Consider the following 19,631-nt stretch of genomic DNA (forward strand, 5'->3'; position numbering starts at 1 on the left):
CTAAGACATTGTCTGCATCTTCAGGCTTCTGGATCTCTTCCTTGATGGTAGTAATGAGAAGAAGGCGTGTCCTGAACGGTGAGGTTCCTTCGTGATAGATGCTGCCGCTTGAAGCATCTCCTTTTTAAGATGCCCTCTCTGGGGAGGACACTAACCATAATGGAGCTAACTTCGAACCAGTGCAGTGATGCCTCTGTACCAGAGGTTGATGCAACTAGTCAGAATGCCTTCCACAGTACATCAGTGGAAATTTCTTAGAGCCTTTGGTGACATACCAAATTTGCTCAAACTCCAAATGAAATATAGCCATTGGTGTACCATTTTTTAATTGCATCAACATGTTGGGCACAAGATAGATCATCAGAGATGTTGGCACTCAGGAACTTGAAGTTGTTCACCCTTTTCACTACGGACTCCTCAATGAGAATTACTGTGTGCTCCTAATATTCCTTTCAGCAATCAGTTCCTTACTCTTACTGACATTGAGTGGAAGGTTGTTATTGCAACATCACTCGATCAGCCATTCTACCTCATTCCTGTACAATACTTTGTCAGTTTCTGAAATTCTGGCAATAGTTATGGGTGAATTTATGGTTGGTGTTTGAGCTGTGTCTAAAAACAGTAATGAGTGTAGAGTGAATATAAACTTTGCAAGCATGGGGTAATCACACTAAAACCCACCAAGTCCCTTTATCAGAAGGTTAACCAAGTAATTCTTGGTTTAAAGAGGTAATTGCAGAAAAAGACTATTCATAGTAACACACACAAAATGCTGGTGGAACTCAGTAGGTCAGGCAGCCTGTGTGGAGAGGAATAAACAGTCACTTCAGGCCATTGATACTGCCTGACTTACTGAGTTTCTCCAGCATTTTGTGTGTGCGTGTTGCTCAGGATTTCCAACATTTGCAGAATCCCTTGTTTATCGTTTTAAGGTGGATGTAAGTTTAGCAGAGATATCAAGTAGGTATTTACAGTGATAAATGCTTGAACACATTAGGCGTGGTGTAGGGGCTGATACAATAGGGACTGTTACATAATCTGCCACATAGATATTAGAAAAATGGAGAGTTATGGACTATGAGGGGAGGGTAAGATTGATTGTGGAGTAAGTTTATGTGGGTTGGTACCACATTGTGGTTGAAGGGCGTGTATTGTGCTGTACTGTTCTGTGGTCTTCTAGAATAGTGAATAGGCTTGAGAGGCGTGATGGGTGTTTGCTTTGAACCATAGGATGTTCGTTGAATTCTGTAGGGTTTTATTATCTGGTAGGATTTTACTGTGAAAAGAAACACACTTAAATTCATAGACTATACAGTTTCTTTCCCACTCTTTTGAGCTCCTGTGCTCCATGGAATATCTGTCTTGCAGACACCTTTCTAACTTCCAATTCTGCTCTCAATCATCTGTCTGAGAATGTATAATCAACTAGATTAAAGGCTCTAGTTGAATTCCATTTTTCTGTAGGATGCATGCAGCTTCATCTGGAGCTACTTCAATAGTTTGATTTCTAATCAGTCTAAATTTGTTTCTAAAATATCTTAATTTTGAGAAGTGAAACAAGTATTGACAAGATTTAAAAATGTACATCAATGCCAGTCGAATCTATTTTTTATAACCTACCTTTGGGCAGGATGGAGAGTGGGAATGAATGCGTATTTAGATTTCTCCTTTAGTTTCCACATAGATGCTGATAGATGAAAATGTAAATTAGTAATTTGTTTATTATTACATGTACCTACAGTGAAAGTTTGTGAACTCTGTAGAATTTTCTCTATTTATCCATACATATGACCTAAAGTGTGATCAGATCTTCACAAAAATCCCTAAAACTAGCTAGAGAACCCAATTAAACAAATAACGCACAAATTATACTTCATTTATTTATTGAAAATAATGATTCAATATTTGTTTGGGGGAGAAAAGTACATGAACCGCTAGGGTAATGCCTTTGACAAAAGCTATTTGGTGTCCCTATCAATGAGATGAGATTGGAGCTGTGGGTTGCAGGGGTGTCTTGTCCGAAAAATAAAGACACAAAAAGTCGAGTTACTGACAGCCTACTCTTCTCAAGAAAGATCTGTTTATGGGCACCGTGCCTTGATCAAAGCAGCTTTTAAAGGATCTTAGAAGAAAAATTGTAGAGATTATGAAGCTGGAAAAGGCTATGCAAAGCATTTCTTAAAAACTTGAGTGTTCATCAATTCACAGTAGGATAAATTGTCTACAAATGGATGAAACTGTGCTGTTACTACTCTCCCTAGGAGTGGACATCCTATAAAGCACTCCAAGAGTACTGCATGCAATACTGAAGGAGGTGAAAACGAAGCCAAGGGTAATAGCAAAAGACCTGCAGAAATCTCTAGAACTTGCTGAAGTCTCTGTTCATGTGTCCATTATAAGAAAACACTGAACAAGAATGGTGTTCATCGGAGGACACCACAAAGGATACCACTGCTCTCCAAATAAAAACATTGCTGCATGTTTCAAGTTTGCAAAAGACCACTTGGATGTTCCAAATATTTCTGGGCAATGTTCTGTGGACAGTTGAGACAGAAGTTGAACTCCTTGGCAAAAATGCACACTGCTGTGTTTGGAAGAAAAGGGGCACTGCTCACCAACACCAAAATCTCATCCCAACTGTGAAGCACGGTGGAAGAAGCATCATGGTTTGGGGCAACATTGCTGCCTCAAGGCCTGGATAACTTGCAATTGTTGAGGGAACAATTAATTCAAAATTGTATCAAGACATTTTACAGGAGAACGTCCGGGTAGCAGTCTGTCACCTGAAGCATAATAGAAGTTGGATAGTGTAGCAAGACAATGATCTAAAAGACTAGACTAAATCAACAACAGAATGGTTGAAAAAGAAGAAGATTTATATTTTGGAATAGTTGAGTCAAAATCCTGACATTCTTATAGAAATGTTGTGGAGGGACCTGAAGCAAGCAGTTCATGCAAAGAAGCCCACCAACATACCCGAGTTGAAGCAGTTTTGTAGGGAGGAATGACCTAAAATTCCTCCAAGCTGATGTGTAGGACTAATCACCAGTTCCTGGAAATGTTTGGTTAAAGTTATTGCTATACAAGGGGGTCACACATACCTTTCCAACAAATACATGTAATATTGGAACATTTTTCTCAAATAAATGAACAAGTATAATATTTTTGTGTTATTTATTTAATTGGGTTCCCTTTATCTACTTTAAGGACTTGTGTGCAGTCCTGATCACAATTTAGGTCATATTTCTGCAGAAATAGAGAAAATTCTACAGGGTTCACAAACTTTCCAGCAACACTGTTGTTGGAAGGAACAATTTTATTTTCATGCCATTCAGATAGACTGTCCTATACAGGAGCACATTGCGGTAGTACAAAAGGGGGAAAAGCTTCTGGACAGCAATAAATGTAGTGAACAGATACATTACTTCTTTGCTTTTAAGGGTAATTGTACTTTCTCAAACAGAAAATTTGTGGTATTTAAAAACAACGAAGTTGAGTATTAATCAATTTTTAGTGGAAATTAATTTAGTTAGAATTTACCACAATTGTCACTGTAATCTTAGCCAGATTGTCACCAGAATTTGGTTTAACTGGTAAGAAATTACCCAAAAAACTTAATTTAAGCTCCTTTTTTATGTTTGCAAATTAACAACTGTGGAGTGAGCAAGATATTTTACGGAGCAGCTATTTTTTCCTCTTTGAATATATAATTGTAGCAAGAGTTAATTTTTGCAGTTGAAAAGGTCAGTTGGGTAACCCTGGTTGTAGATTATTGTGATTTCTGCAGGGAACAAAATCTGATGCAGTGAGTCTTTGCTGACATTAGCAGCCAATCCAGAATGTAAATGAGCAGATCTTGACATCGGAAATTGGACTATATTATGTCCAGACCTTCCTTACCTCAGTGCAAGTATGTAGTTGTTTTGTTTTATAGCTACGTCAATAGACTTTGCCCCGCTGTCCACCTCCTATAAATTATTGTGCAATATGTATTGCTAATAAAATATTTAATGTAAACATGGTTTAGTGAGGCCCTTAAATTACAAATATCATCTATTATGACATCATTTGATGTAACAGCTCTAGCAGACTTCAAGCATGGGCAGGCATGTTGAGCAACAGGCATACTATGTATCAGGCTGGGAAATGATTCTAGATTATTGTGATACCATCTTGGCAACTTGTACCTTGTTCTGGTATTGGTTTGTAGTGTTTCATACCAAATGTACAAGAGTGAAAAAAGTATTGATAGTTCTTCTTCTCTTTTCAGCATTTATCCAACCAGAAAACATAATTGAAATACTACACTTTGGTGAAGGAGGCTTATTACAGGTATGTGATTACATATAGTTTTGCTATGTAAATATATATAAATTATACCCGAATAAGATAAATTGCAAAATGTACATGTTTTGTCCAGTAATGAAAAATAATTTTAAGAGTTTTTTGCAATCTTTCTTTGAAGATTATGATTCTCAATTCTAGAAGGATATAGATGCTCAGATATTTAGAACAGCCAAGGTTAGGACTGATAGGTTATTGATTACAATTAAAAGGATATTGGGTTCAATTGAAGAAATTGGGTAAATGTTCACCTCACCTGTGAATAGCAGAGCAAGACAAGAAGCAGTATGATCTATATCTTTTCGGTTTCTAATTAAAACTTAGTAATGGAGGAATTAATTTTCATTGCTTAAAAATACTTGCTGCATTTATGAAATTTGCTTATCTGTTTCTGAGATCTCTATAACCTGAAAGTGTTGCTGGTCAGAAATAAACAAAGAGCTGTAATGGGAGATCAAGGAGGCTCAGGAAAAGTGGCTGCCATTCTGCCTCACTGACTGACTGAATCTGCTCAGCTCTACCCAGCACCCGATTGTTGGGAATGATGGGGAAAATTAAGGGAAGAAGTCACATGGAAATGCCCAATTCCTACCTGGCAGATGCTGTCTGCAAACCTGGCAAATCCATGTTTATTTATTCTACTAGTTTCTCAGACACTTATTCATATGTTCATAGGTCAAGCATTCATAACCTGAGGGCAATCTGTAATCCCAGTTGTAATCAAAATACAAGGGGGACTATACCTCATGATTTGGCGGCTCTCCAGTGATATTACTCATTTTAGTATTTTCCCAATAACTTAAAGGAGATGCTTGTCATTGACAAGGCCAGCATTTAATAGTTATTCCTAATTTTCATTGCAATAGCTTTTTGAAGTGTTGTAATTATTACACCAGAAATACTCCTTTGGGTAACAAGTTACAGAAATTGGAAGCATGACAGTTTAGTAATATATTTACAAAATTGGGATGGTGTAAACTGAAGGGGGAGCTTGCAGATGACATTGTACCCATGTGATTACATCATGGTCCTGGCTTTTGAGTTTAAAATGCACTTTAATAGTATTTGAAAATATTTGGCCTTTTCTGATGGTAAGAAGGGAAGGCATTAATTGTTTATGTTCTGTTGGCTAAGAAACGTTATAAATTTTGTTCTCTGTTCTAGTAACCTTGGCTTATGCTGTGTGCATACATCTACTGATGCTTCTGAACACATCATCAGTGATGTTCCTGGAGTTATCGGGTGTTTCGGGTCTTACAACATCATACACCCTTCTCCAGGTGACCCAGCCGGGGCTGATCAGACCCCAGCTTGTGTCCAGATGGCTAGCTACACATGACTCCATGGCTCCCCTCTCTTGAGCCACAGCCACCTTGAGGCCCTCTCTGCCGCATCCGTGGTACTGCGGATGGCTCTCCTCTTCCTCTCTCCCTCGATGCTCAAATTGCTGTAGGCTCTGGCTAAGGAATGGGCTGCGAATCCCCTACAACCAACTTCCACTGGGAGACACCTCGCTCTCCATCCAGCCTGCTGGCAGTTGCTGACCAGTCCTGCATACTTAGATAGCTTCCTTTCAAAGGCCTCTTCCAAGTGATCTTCCCATGGGACTGTCAGCTCCAGCATCACCACCTGCTTAGTAGACTCAGACACAAGGACAATGTCTGGTCACAGGGTGGTGGCTGCGATATGGACGGGGAACCTCAGCTGCCTTTCGAGGTTCATCAACAGCTGCCAGTCTCTTGCAGAGGTCAGGATGCCTGCCGATGTTCTTTTGGCGGGTATCATCAGTAATAAATGAAAATATTATGACTGTGCAAGCTTGAAATACTGCTCCCTTTTATATCTATACTGTGAATAGAATCATAATCACCAAGACAGAAGTTAAAGAACATTAGATTCACTTACAATGAAAGTTGATTTCAGTAGGTGTTGCAATAGACCCCAATTCCCATGTTTTATATTGAGGTTGTAAGGTGTTTAATTTTAATTGATTGTCAACGATGTAACACATAAAGTCTTGCATTTTTCAATATCTGCTTATTAGGGAATTTTTTTTTAGATTTCATTTTATGCTGTGTAAATCTTTGATCTTGTTTCACCCAAATGTGAAAATCAAGAAATATTTCTGCATAAAATAAGCAATGTTTATAAAATTGAAAATATATACCAGCTATAAATTGAAAATCTGGTTATCCTGTCCAAAAAAGGATCATGTTATTAAAAAGCAGCCTTTGCACATTTATCTATCTGTGATTTTTATAGTTTGGGTTTTTTTCCCCAAAATGTGCACTTAAACATTAACAACGTGTGGCTTCTGAAGTTTAAACATGTTGCTAATGTATTGCTTGCTAAAAGGTATAGTTTTTCCTTAGCAAGCTATATTGGTTAATTTGTTCGCACTTTAATTTTCAATTCTTTCCTTTAACATGTGTGTGTGTATCACTAACCAAATGTGTCATGCAGGACATTCAATAATAACATTACTGGATTTTAAGTGGAAATTGGAAGTTTTCTAAATATAGATTCTTCCATAGTCATTGATAAAGATAATTCAGCCCATAATCACTGCTGGATGTCAGTGCAATCCTATCAATCCCATCCCCTCACAATTTCCTTGATTCTTAAGACTACACACTGTCATAGAGTCATAAGACACTATAAGCACAGAAACAAGCCTTTTGGTCCATCTAGTACGTGCCTAACCATTAATATGCCTAGTCCCATCGACCTGCACCTAGACCTTGACTCTCCATATGCCTCCTATCCAAATTTCTCTTAAATGTTAAAATTGACCCACTACTTGTGTGGCATTTTGTTCCACACTCTCACCACCCTTAACCTCTCTGTTCATAGTATCACGCAAACTCAGTGGAAAAAGCCTGCTTGCATTTACCCTATCAATTCCCTTTATAATTTAGTATACCTGTATCAAATCTTCCCTCAATCTTCTACCTTCCAGGGAATAAATCCATAACCTTTTCAACTTTCCTTATGGTCACATGTCCATTATCCCGAGCTTCCAACTGCACATACTTTGGAATTAATATTGCCATATTTTACATCTTTTTAATGGCAAAGGAGTAAAACAACTCATTAACACTACAGTTCTATAGAGTTCCAGAATATCATTTGACCTTGAACTTCTGCACTGTTAACAGTCAGCAACAGATTGCGTTAGGTGTGTTGCTTTTTCTGAAAATGTGGTAAACTGCCCATTTCAAGCCAATAGACCCAAGTAAATACTCCATTTAAAAAAAAATTAAAGTTCTTGTAGTTCAGCAAATTAAACCAGCAGTAAATAGGTAAAGTTTATTCTGCTGTCTGAACACTTGGAAGTTCTAGTGTTTTAGCATATGGCTCATGAGGTGTTTCCCCTTGCTCCCTTTAAACTCTTGGCCCTGTAAAATTTATTATAATATTGGGTTAAGATCTTGTTAAAAGTGAGTTGCTGCATTAATAGAAACATACAATAATCTAGAAAATCTGGCACTCCAGCTTGAACAAGGTCCTATGGGGGCCAAGTTGAATAAATTTATTTCCCATAAGAGAACCTGCCTGAAATGTATGAGGTACCCAAAACTCTATTCAGAAAACTGATAGTTTGATATTGTGTTTAGGAATAGGAAGATAATAACCAGTAAAACCTGCTGAGCAATTTTCAAAGAAAATCTAAGTCATTGCATCAAATGATTGACTAAAATAGCAGAGTACGTCATCCTTGGCTCAAGGCAGGGTGGGAATGTAGTTTCTGTGCCAATGGGCATTGAAACATTTGAAGTATCAAATATTGAACATATCAAAGTATTTTTTCTAGTTTCTTTGACAGTAATACTTTTGTACATTTTAACCAACATTTAGAACAGATGTTTTGTCAAGTATTCAGCCCAGACCAATAGATTTTGCAACAAGATGAAAAAGAATGAGGAACAATTTGATTTTAATTTTATTGAAAAGTGAACTGTGGTGTTACTTCATAAAGTTAAAATCTGGTGTTATGAAATATTTCTTGTGCAAACTTTTAAGAAATGTTCAGTCTGATGGAAATACAGAGGGCAGCTGCTGGGTTAATGACAGTTTAGTTAGATCAATTCCATCAGTCCATTATTTTCCTGTTTTCAGCAACAGGCTTTCTTTCAAATGGCCATCAACTCCCTTTTGATTGTATTTGTCACTTGCCTTGATGAATGGGTAACTTATTGTAGTTAAGCAACACACAAAATGCTGGAGGAACTTGATTGGCCAGACAACGTCTATGGAAAAGAGTAAACAGTTGATGTTTCGGGCCAAGACCCTTCATCAGAACTGGAGAAAAAAAGATGAAGTCGGAGTAAGAAGCTCATTTCACCTATAAGTCTTTTAGGGTCATCTATTGCATCTGGTGCTCTCCTGTTTATCAGTGAGACCTAATGTAGATTGGGAGATCACTTCACCAAGCACTTATGCTCCATCTGTCAGAAAAAGCGGGACCTCACGGTGGCCATCTGTTTTAACTCTGTTTCCCATTTCGACATGTCAGTCCATAGCCTCCAGTACTGCCGCAATGAGGATACACTTAGGTTGGAAGAGCAACACCTTGTATTCCATCTGGGTAGCCTCCAATCTGATGATATGAATATCGGTTTCTCAAACTTCCAGTAATGCCCCCACACCCCTCACCCTCCACTATTCCCCATTCGCCTCTCTCATATCTCCATACCTACCTGCCCTTTGAGTGCTCCGCCACCCTTCCCTTTCTTCCATGGCCTTCTATCCTCTCTTGCAGAATCCCCCTTCTCCAGCCCCTATCTTTTTCACCAGTCAACTTCCCAGCTCTTTACTCCACCCCTCCCCTCCCAGTATCACCTTTCACCTACCAGCTTTTACTACTACTTCCCTTCTCCCAGTTTCTTAATCTGACTTCAATCCTTCTCCAGTTCTGATGAAGGGTTTTGGCCTGAAATGTTTACTGTTTACTCTTTTCCATAGATGCTGCCTGGCCTGCTGAGTTCCTCCAGCACTGTGTCTATGTCTGTGTCTGTGTCTGTGTGTGTCTTGGATTTCCAGCAACTGCAGACACTGAGAGAACATGCAAACTTGAGCAGCATCTGGATTTCAGAGGTTGAGAAGGAAATGGTATTTTTGTTATCCTATAGCAAACTTGGGCAGTTAGCTTGCAGGTTAAATTGTATTTTAATGTGACAAAATCTTGAAGTGGAGGAAGTTCAAGTAACTAGAAAATGTTTTTGGAGACAGATTTCTGGTTACTTGTCCTTCCCTATTGACAAGAGCAGTAAAGTGAAAACTTTTCGTAAAAAGGGAATTGCTATATTTCTGATGCTTTTAGAAATACGTGGGGGGTAGATTTTAAGGATAGAATATTGCTATTCGTTGCTTAATACATCGAAAAAATTAAGATTGAATCAGTGGATTTAAGCCAGTGTTCATCCATATTGAATCACACTTGGTTAATATTTTAATTCAACTCGTGCAGTTGATTTGACTACCAATAAGATAAAGTAAAATCTTCATGTGTTGGCCTTTGGCCTTAAACGCCCTCCCATACACAGCTGGCATGTGCAAGAGCAGAATGCACAATTAGGGTTTTTTTCAAGGTTTGTTAGGATATGTGACAAATATTAATATTGGTCTACATGCTGTACTGAATTTTTAAAATTGATCTCTTAGCATTTAAACCTGTCTATTGCGAAAACATGGGAGAGTTGTAAAGATATAGAAAAATACAGCACAGAATTAGGCCCTTCACCACTTCAGTCCATGCTGAACCATCGACTAGCACCTGGGTCTTGGCCCTCCATACTCCTACAATCCAGTTACATATCCAACTCTTAAGCATTGAAATCAAGTTTGCATGCACCACTTTCACTGGCAGCTTGTTCCACACTCTCTCAACCCTCTGAGTGAAGAAGTTTCCCCTCGTGTTTCCCTTAAACTTTTCATTTTTTCAGCCTTAACCCATGACCCATGACCACCTAACCTCAATGGAGAAAGCCTGCTTGCATTTACCCTATGTATACACCTCATAATTTTGTAGACATCTATCAAATGTCCCCTCATTCTTCTAGTTTCTAGGAAACAAAGTCCTAACCTATTCAGTCTTTTCTTATAACTCAGGCCCTCAGACCTGGCAACATCCTTGTAAATTTTCTCTGTAGTCTTTCAACCTTATTTACATCTTTCCTGTAGGTAGGTGACCAAAACTGCACACAATACTCCAGATTAGGCATCACCAATGTGTTGTACAGCTTCAACATTACATCCCATTTTCTGTGCTCAATACTTTGATTTATGAAGGCCACTGTGTCAAAAGCTTTGACAATCGTATCTACCTGTGATGTCACTTTCAATGAATTATAGACCTGTATTCTTAGATCCCTTTGTTTTACAGCACTCTTCTGTCCTACAGTTCACTGTGTAAGACCTACCCAAGTTGGTCCTGCTGAAGTTTATCACCTTGCACTTGTCTGCATTAAATTCCATCTGCCATTTTTCAGCTCATTTTTCCAGCTGGTCAAGATCTCACTGTGAGTTCTGATAGTTTTCCTTGCTGTTCACTGCACCAGGAATCTTGGTGGTATCTGCAGATTTGCTGATCCAGTTAACCACATTATCATCCAAATCATTGATGTACATGACAAACAATAACAGACTCCGCACTGATCCCTACGGCATTCCACTAGTTACAGGCCTTCAGTCAGAGAGGCAATTATCTAACTGAACAGTAAAACCAAACTGGTCTGTGGTGTTGCAGAAATGGGCTCACTAGTATTATATGGTAAAGCAAAATATTGTGGATTCTGGGAATCTTTAACTTGAATTATTAGAATGGTGAACAAAATATAATGACTGTTTCATTGAAATTAAAAAGAAACAAATCCTTGGATATACTTGGTTAAAGGAGAGCTTTCAGAGAGAAGAATTAATATTTTGGGTTACCAATCCTAAATTTCAGTCAATCTGAATTAGTTCTTTGGCCTGAGGCTGTTTCACCTGTAGAGTATATGCATTTCTGTATTCTATTCCAGAATTAACAGTGTTTTGCTTTTGCCCAGCCAAATGTTTTCCTCTCCACAATATTTATTTTACATATCTGCAAAAGTTGTATTCCTGGTTGGCTGATAAATATTCATGATTCTCTTACCTCTATGATATCATCTCGGAGGCAATTGAGTACCAATGATATATTGTGGTACTCACGTACTGTACAGATTTATCAGATAGGGTTAGTAGACGCCCTTCCCTCATTGGCACTCTTTTTATTTAGTTTATGGCAGTTCATTGTAGATGCCAACCAGACAGTGAATTTATCAGCTTTGTATGGTGTAATAGCTCGCAGTTGGGAAGTCTAGTTGTCTGTATGCTTCTGTGACTTGAACATGCTGATGCTTTTAAGTGTTAAAATAGGAAAAAGAAAAGCGATTCAATGGGTTAAAAGCCTGATTTGTGAGAATTCACCGTTGAATGTATGGAATAAGTCATGAGCTGACTAGCTTTTGCTCAATTATGTCAATTCATGCATGCAACCATATACTTATGTTACATTTTATATTTGTATCATATTTTATATGGCTGAAATAAAATTCAAAGCCCTCAGTCCAGTCCTCTTGTAAGTAGTCTCGATTGAGAGACTGGGTTATATGAGAGTTGAAAAAAAAATCATAGGAAATGAGAGTAGACCCAGGAGATTGTGTCTTTGAACTTGGTGCCAAGTTTGTTAACATTATGGCTGGTTGTCATCAACTTTATCATCTCTTGATTTCCTCATCTCCAAATCTCACGAAATTGAAGTAGGAAGTAGCCGGACCCCAAGCTTTCTCAGTATCACTATTAAACTGTAATCAAGGTTTCTGTTATTCTGCCTTACCTCATTATCCTTTGATTTCTGAATTCCAAACATCAATTTGCACAATTTAATAATCAAAGTTGTACTCAAATGTAGGGATAGAGAATTTCAAGGAATCACAATGTTCCGAGCTTTCTTATTGTGCTATTAAAAAGCTGAGCCCTTAAGTTGAGACTGTAACCTGCTGCCTAAATTATTGTCTTACAGAAACATTACTTTTCCTAGCCTACCTCCCCTACTGAATGCTTGATGCCCAGGAATATACCCTGTCAAGTATTGTATCATCACCTCAAAAACAAGTATTTTTATACTCATTCACTAGGATAATCTTCCTCAATTTGCAAAACAACCCATTCTACTTTGCATTTTTAGGGCAGATACGTTTTCCCTATGGGAAATAAATGTTAGAATTTTAGGTTTGGCTTCTACTAAGACCCCAATCATTGCAGCAAAACAACTTTTAACAAACTGGAGTTTGAATACAGCAGATAAACAACTACCGTAAATTCTGGACTATAAGCCGCTACTTTTTTCCCCACGCTTTGAACACTGCGGCCTATACTACGGTGCGGCTAATGCATGTTTTTTTTTCATGCCGCCAAAAACATTTTGCCTCGTAACAGTAGACCAATAAAATTGATGAGTAGTTCACAGAGGTCCAATGAAATTGTATGATAAATCAAGCACACTTTCACAATTAAATTATTGTAAATCAGTCATTTGTACTCACCCTCATCAACATGGAAAACACTCGAAGAAAAGCATATGATGCAGCTTTTAAGTTAAAGGTGATCAATCTGGCGGTTGAAGAAGGAAATCGAGCTGCTGCACGTAATCTTGGCATAAATGAATCGATGGTGAGACGGTGGAGATGCCAGCGTGAAGAACTGAGTCAATGCAAAAAGACAACAAAAGCTTTCAGAGGTAATCATAGCAGATGGCCCGAACTTGAAAACTTTCTTGAAGACTGGGTTAACACAGAGAGCAGGTGGCCGCGGTGTTTCCACTGTGCAGATCAGACTGAAGGCTAAAGCAATTGCCACCAAAATGAAAATCGAAGATTTTAGAGGTGGGCCATCGTGGTGTTTTAGATTTATGAGAACGAAAAGGCCTGTCCGTCAGGGTACGCACGACTCTGTGTCAGCAGCTCCCTCCCGACCACGAGGAAAAACTTGCTAACTTCCGCACATTCACTCAAACAAAGATAGCGGAGAATTCCATCGAGCCAGATGATATCATAAATATGGATGAAGTACCTTTGACGTTTGACCTGCCTCTCATTCGGACTGTTAATAAAAAAGGTGACTCGTCCATCACACTGAAAACAAGTGGCCAAGAGAGAACGCATTTTACTTGTGTTCTGAGCTGCACAGCATCCAGACTAAAGCTTCCACCGATGGTGATTTTTTAAGCGGCTGACAATGAAAGTTCAGTGAAAGCTGCCATCAAGAGTACAAACTCAATTCCCGCTGTGATTCCTGGGGGCACCACGAAGTATTTGCAGCCACTGGACATCAGCATGAACCGGGCATTTAAAGTGGCGCTGCACGTTGAGTGGGAGGCTTGGATGACGAGCGGCGAGAAATCCTTTACCAAAACAGGACGCATGCGAAGAGCATCTTTAACTCAAGTCTGCCAGTGGATCCTAAATGCGTGGAGCCGTGTCACAACATCCACCATCACCAGCGGGTTTCGAAAGGCTGGACTGCTGCGTGATGAAGAGGACCGCGTGCGCTTAAGTGAGAGCGACAACGAAGAGACTGAAGTGAATGACGAGATCCTGAGGTTTTATTCAATTCGGACACTGAAGGACTTTGATGGTTTTAGTGCGCAGGAGGAAGATGAAGAAGGCGATCAATAACTTTTCCTGGTAGGCTGCAGTATATATATTTTTTTTTACCAGTCGTTAGGAGATATTGGAATGTTGTTCATGCACTGTTCAGTAAAAAAAGTATACGCAACGTAATTTGTGTGTTACCGATACGTATGTATATTTAAACGTAGCTGTGTTACAGGCACTGTTCGAAAAAAAGCATTTGCAATATGTATTTGTTTATGTTACCATATGGATTTAATTAAAAGTTAAAAAATCCTCACGTGTAATATCTTTCTGTGTAAATATCTCATATTACAACATGGGACACCTGCGGCTTAAAATCCGGTGCGGCTTGTACAAGTACAAAATTGATTTTCTTTCTGAAATTAGAGCGTAGGGCTTTTAATCAGGTGCGCTCTGTAGTCCGGAATCTACGGTACTAAGTTTTCCTAATTGATTTCTCTATCTGCTTATTAACTTTCAGTGGTTTGCATGGAAGTCATAAAGGTCTCTGTGACTATTGGTATTTCCCAGTCTCTCACTTTTCAAAATATTTTGTTTGTCACTTTGATCTTCCAAAATGCAGTCTTTAAATTTTTACCAAATTGTTTTCTACCGGTCATTTTATCTGTTTGCCCATTAATCTATCTTTCTGTGACCTGCTTTCCTATCTAGCTTTGTACTACAAGCAAGTTTGTATATATTGTACACTCAAGTGATATTTGTACAGTATACAGACAGATATCCTAGCAAGGATCATTGCAATTCTCTGCTTGTTAGTTAACCACCTGTTAGTTAACAATTTCTTGATCCCACAAGTGTACTCTCCATGCATACCTGCAAGTTCTCCACAATTTTTTTTCCCCAAAGACTAGTTCCTTTCATAATTCTTTTTCCAATCACATCTGTGTCCTGTGATTTGTTAACTACTTGCTGTCAGCTCCATCATGGGCACTAGTTACACCAGCATCTAGGACATCTTCAAGGAGTGATGCCTCAAAAGGTGGCATCTATCATTAAGAACCTCTATCACCCAGGGCATGCCCTCTTCTCATTACTGCCTTCAGGGAGGAGGCCCAGGAGCCTAAAGGCACACTCAATGATTTAGGGTTAGCTTTCTTCCCCGTCATGAGATTTCTGAATGGACATTGAACCCATGTACACTACCTTATACTTTTTTAATCTCTTTTTTTGCACTACTTATTTAATTTAATTTTTTAAAAAATATTCTTAATGGTAAATGTTTTTATTATGTTTTGCAATGCACTGCTACTGCATAACAACAAATTTCACAAGATATGCTAGCGATATTAAACCTGATTCTGAATGTGAAATTATTTGCTAATTTTAAGTCAGCAGAGGGGAATTTAAGATTTCAGGAATGTCAGATATTTATTGTCTCATTTGAAACAGTAGGATATAAGCTATTCTATTAGATCCTGTGTAACTTGTTGGCTTTTTGTCTCATTGATTCCACCAGTGCCACTTCTTCATTAATTTGTTGTTCATCATTCTCTAACCCTGTGGTTCCCCATTATTTCTAGGAATATTTTAAAATTTCCATAATATGATGTATAAGCTATTTGTTATCATTCCTGATAAACATGTTCTTATTTCTGCTTTGATTTTGCTGACTTTGCCTGAGAGGCACCCATGTTTTCCCTTGACTATTCCATTTTTGGATATAAAAATTTGGGAGACTTGATACCTCTGACCAATACTATGCATTCTCTTTCCGTCTAAAAATTCCATAGCTGAATTCTAGAATCATACCAGACCTCAGACTTCTTGTTCTTAAGACATAAAAATATTTATCATTTGCAAACTAATTTTAATAAAATTGGAGCAGACATTTATGCACACAATATTGGAATTGAAATAAAGAATTGCTGGAGGGCAATAAGCCAATTAGTATCTATGCTGCATATGGGAATGATTTCAATACATTAATCTCTCCAGGATTTTTGTATATTGCAGTAAATATTAAAAGCTTTGTGTATGAACATGCAGTGAGAGTACAGTTTCTAATTGCTCTAATTTTTCAATGGTGGGGATAAAGCAGAGTCCTGGAGCTGGGATGGAAAGGGAGGAGGATGGGGTGACTCTCTTAGCGGAGCTAGGTTGAGAGATAAGAGCAGGGTGATTGGTTTATTATTGTCATGTGTTCAAAGGTTCATTTTATTATCAAAGTATTTATGCAGAGCGCAACTGAGATTTGGCTTCTCCAAATGGCCCTACAATACAGAAAACCATAAAAGTAGTTGAAAGAAAGACTTGCCCCCTGCACAAAAAGAGAAAGAAACAGAAGCTCGCAAACCCCAAACCATTCTTACCCCTCCCTTGCACAAGAACTAACAGATCAGCCACATGGAGAAACAACAAGAATATCAAACCCAAAGCCTCTGACCTACCATCGGCAACAAGAAAGAATGGGCGAGAACACAAAATAAAAAGAACTGTAAGAGTCCAATCCATAAACCTCAGTATTTTCAATAACTTCTCAGAGTATCGGGACCCAGTGGCCCCTCTGAATACACTTGCTTTCCTCCTCATTTGCCTCAGTTTCAACCTTCCTCAACACTTTAAATGGTGAGAAATGTAGTCTGTCGTGGCCCTTCGTCTCGTCTCTGAGATTCTAATAGTAGTTCATGCTCGCATTTCTCTCAGTTTCTGTGTATTGGATACTGTGAAAATCTTGTTTGCATGCAATCCAGTCAGCTCACTTCATACAGAAGAAAAATTGGGGAAGCACAAAAGGAAAGACTGTAGAATACACTGTTAGAGTTGTGGAAAAAGTGCAGCGCAGGTGGACAAAGGGAAACCTGAAGGTCGAAGGTCTTGGGTTGGCTTGTCTAGAAGTTAGAGGCCTAATGTCTGAGTCTGGAGTGTTGGGGTTAAGGATGGGAGGCAGCTTTTCCTGGGCTAGATTGTTGTGTGTGTATGTATGAGGGTGGAAAAAGAAAGGAGCTTGTTTTGCTGTTGTCTTGTTTTCATTTGCTGCTGCTGCTGCTGATGTTGTTCTGAACATTCTGGATATGCTAGATTGGTGCCAGAATGTATGGCAATGCTTGTGGGTTCCTTCCCCCCACCTCCAGCACGTGCTTGGGTATGTTGGTTATGAGTGCAAGCATTGCATTCATTCTGTTGTATGTTTCAATGTATATGTGGTGAATGTATTTGAATCTGAGTTGGTGGGTACAGTTTCAAGAAGCAATTATTAGCTAAATATTAACAACTACTTCTGGGCGAGATTCTATCTCTCTCCTCAGTGTTTCTCCTGGCAACCTGACCAATGAATAAATTTTTAGTCAGGAGCTGTGCACTTAACCAAGATCCCAGTGAAGTGTGTAACTGAATTAATTACAACATATTTTATTTTCTGTTATTGTTTAGTACTAATTTGCTAATAAGTTGTAGAGGTGGTATAATTTCTGTAACCATACCTTGAACCATTGAGTGTATTTTTATGTATTCACAGGCGGAGTCTGACATGGGCCTCAGTTCATATCAACAGAAATTGTAAGTATTTTTACCAGATGTTGGAAAACTGTGTTGAAACATAGACTTTTTATTTGGATACTATTTTTTTTAAAAAAAACTATTCATGCAATGAGTAATGGAGCTTTTCTTTGGGCTTTGGATGTTTTAAAAATAGTCAAAACAAGATTTAAACCTGACAAAGGAATGGAAAGCAATTTTGTAATCAGCTCTGCATTTGCATTAAAAATGGCCAGGCAACAAGTGAAAACCTGCTCAAACACAAACTGTCAATCACATTTCTCAGTGTTCTTTGTTCCAGGCTCCTTGAATTCTGAGTTCAGTGGCCTTTGGGAGAATTACTGCCATGACCCTGCACCCTCCCGCCTCTACCACAACTTGCACACAGCTTCCCCTTCACACTGAATTTACTCTTCCACTGTATGCTGATTGATAATTCTACGTCTCAACCTGTACTCACCACTGACCTAATTATCTTAATCTGTTCCATCACTTTGATTTCATCAATATTTGTTTCATTTTTATCTGATGTCTTCATAGAGTTTAGCTTTCTTCCCTTTTTATATTTCTAGAACTAAGCTTTTGAGCAATTTCCATCTTCTTCAATCCTTGTTCTTTTATAACTTCTTCCATTGTTTCTGTACTGATGATGGCACATTCTAATCTTTAGAAACTTTTGTACAGATAATTCCCTTCCATTGAGATTCATTGTTCATTCCATTTTCTTTCTCCCCATTATTAGATATGCCATCATTTACTATTTCCAGATCTTTCAGAACTATTTGGCCAAATATTACCCTTCAACCTTCTGAAAGAACTATCCCCTTGGAAAAAAAAAGTCCTCACATCACTGTTGTACTTTATTCTTTTACTCCAGTGCCTTGTTTTACCAGATTTGGGTGCTTTTCCTTATTTAAAATGCTGGAAGAGCTCAGCAGGCCAGGCAGCATCCGTGGAAAAGAGTAAACAGTTGACATTTCAGGCTGAGACCCTTCATTAGGACCCTTGACTTTTTGACCTCTTCCTATCACCCTGATGAAGTAGGTATTTACATATATCAGTTTCCAATTGAAATGCTGTTTAATATGCTTTCCTTGGACTTGAAGACCAAGTACTGGTCTACATGTAACATTGAACTGCAGGTCCCCTATCATTTTTATTCTCTGCATCCTTTCCTTTAATAAAGGTCATACTATGTTTGCAGAGCAGTGTCTTGTTTGATCAGTATCTGTTGCAGCCATCCAGACTTGGCACTTTGAGGCAATTTTGCTCATCCCCATGTACTAACTCCAGACTATTTCTCCCAATATTTCCATTTGTCATGAATTGTGCCTCTTAAACATTCTTTAGCATCTCCCATCTTCTACCATTTTCATTTTCTTCTTCCTCTTCTTGCCTCTAAGATTGTCCAATTTGGATGATCTGAAACAGAAGTGATGCCTGACATTTAGAATTATTGGGATTTTGTTTTCAGTCCTTCCACCCTTGTGCTCTAAACACCATGGTACATGGTTTTCAGAAGTTACGATTGAAGCAAACAGTATTACAAGTTAAGCCATAGTTCTTTGGTAACAGTTGATGAGACTTAATGATAACATTCTCTAACTTGAAATGAATGCCACATTTTGAGGAAAACAGTAGTGCAATGTCAAAGAAGTGGACTGATTTGCAACTATGTAAATCTTCAAGGGATATGGGAACAAGGATTCAGAATGATGTGTGATATGTGTTCTTGACCCTAATAGATCTAATTTCATATAATTCATAATGTGAAGCTATGGCGGAGGTGTGATGAAGTATTGCTTTAGTCACAAGAATTTGTCTAAATTGCATATCTATTTAAGACTTGTGAAGGAAATCAACAGCACCAAAATATTAATTTCCATGAGGCTGAGAAAATCCTGTATCTTGTACATAGTCGTCTGAATTGAGCTGCTGAATGTCAAATTGGCATAGAATTGTGCTGCTGACAACTGGTGATGGGCATCCTTGGCTTTATTCAAACTTATGATGTAATGACACTGCAAGTACTCCCACTTTGCATTCTCTGCTTCCTGTTGAAATACAAAATAATCTGTTTTCAGTTACATTAGCAGCCCTGTTTTGAGCCTCAGCCTGAGGATCTCCTTGTGA

The 19,631-nt window shown here is 38.4% G+C and overlaps 1 protein-coding gene across 2 annotated transcripts in view; it reads left to right on the forward strand.

Annotated features, from left to right (window-relative positions):
- The window catches only part of tmem131 (transmembrane protein 131), a 190,108-nt gene that overhangs the window by 32,951 nt on the left and 137,526 nt on the right, over positions 1-19,631 (forward strand). For both annotated transcript variants that reach the window (XM_059963868.1, XM_059963869.1), the window contains exons 2-3: positions 4,271-4,332; positions 17,479-17,519. In XM_059963868.1, coding sequence (XP_059819851.1) covers positions 4,271-4,332; positions 17,479-17,519 — 103 coding nt within the window. The remainder of the gene's footprint in view (positions 1-4,270; positions 4,333-17,478; positions 17,520-19,631) is intronic.

Source organism: Hypanus sabinus, chromosome 3 (genome assembly GCF_030144855.1).
Source record: "Hypanus sabinus isolate sHypSab1 chromosome 3, sHypSab1.hap1, whole genome shotgun sequence".
NCBI lineage: Eukaryota > Metazoa > Chordata > Chondrichthyes > Myliobatiformes > Dasyatidae > Hypanus > Hypanus sabinus.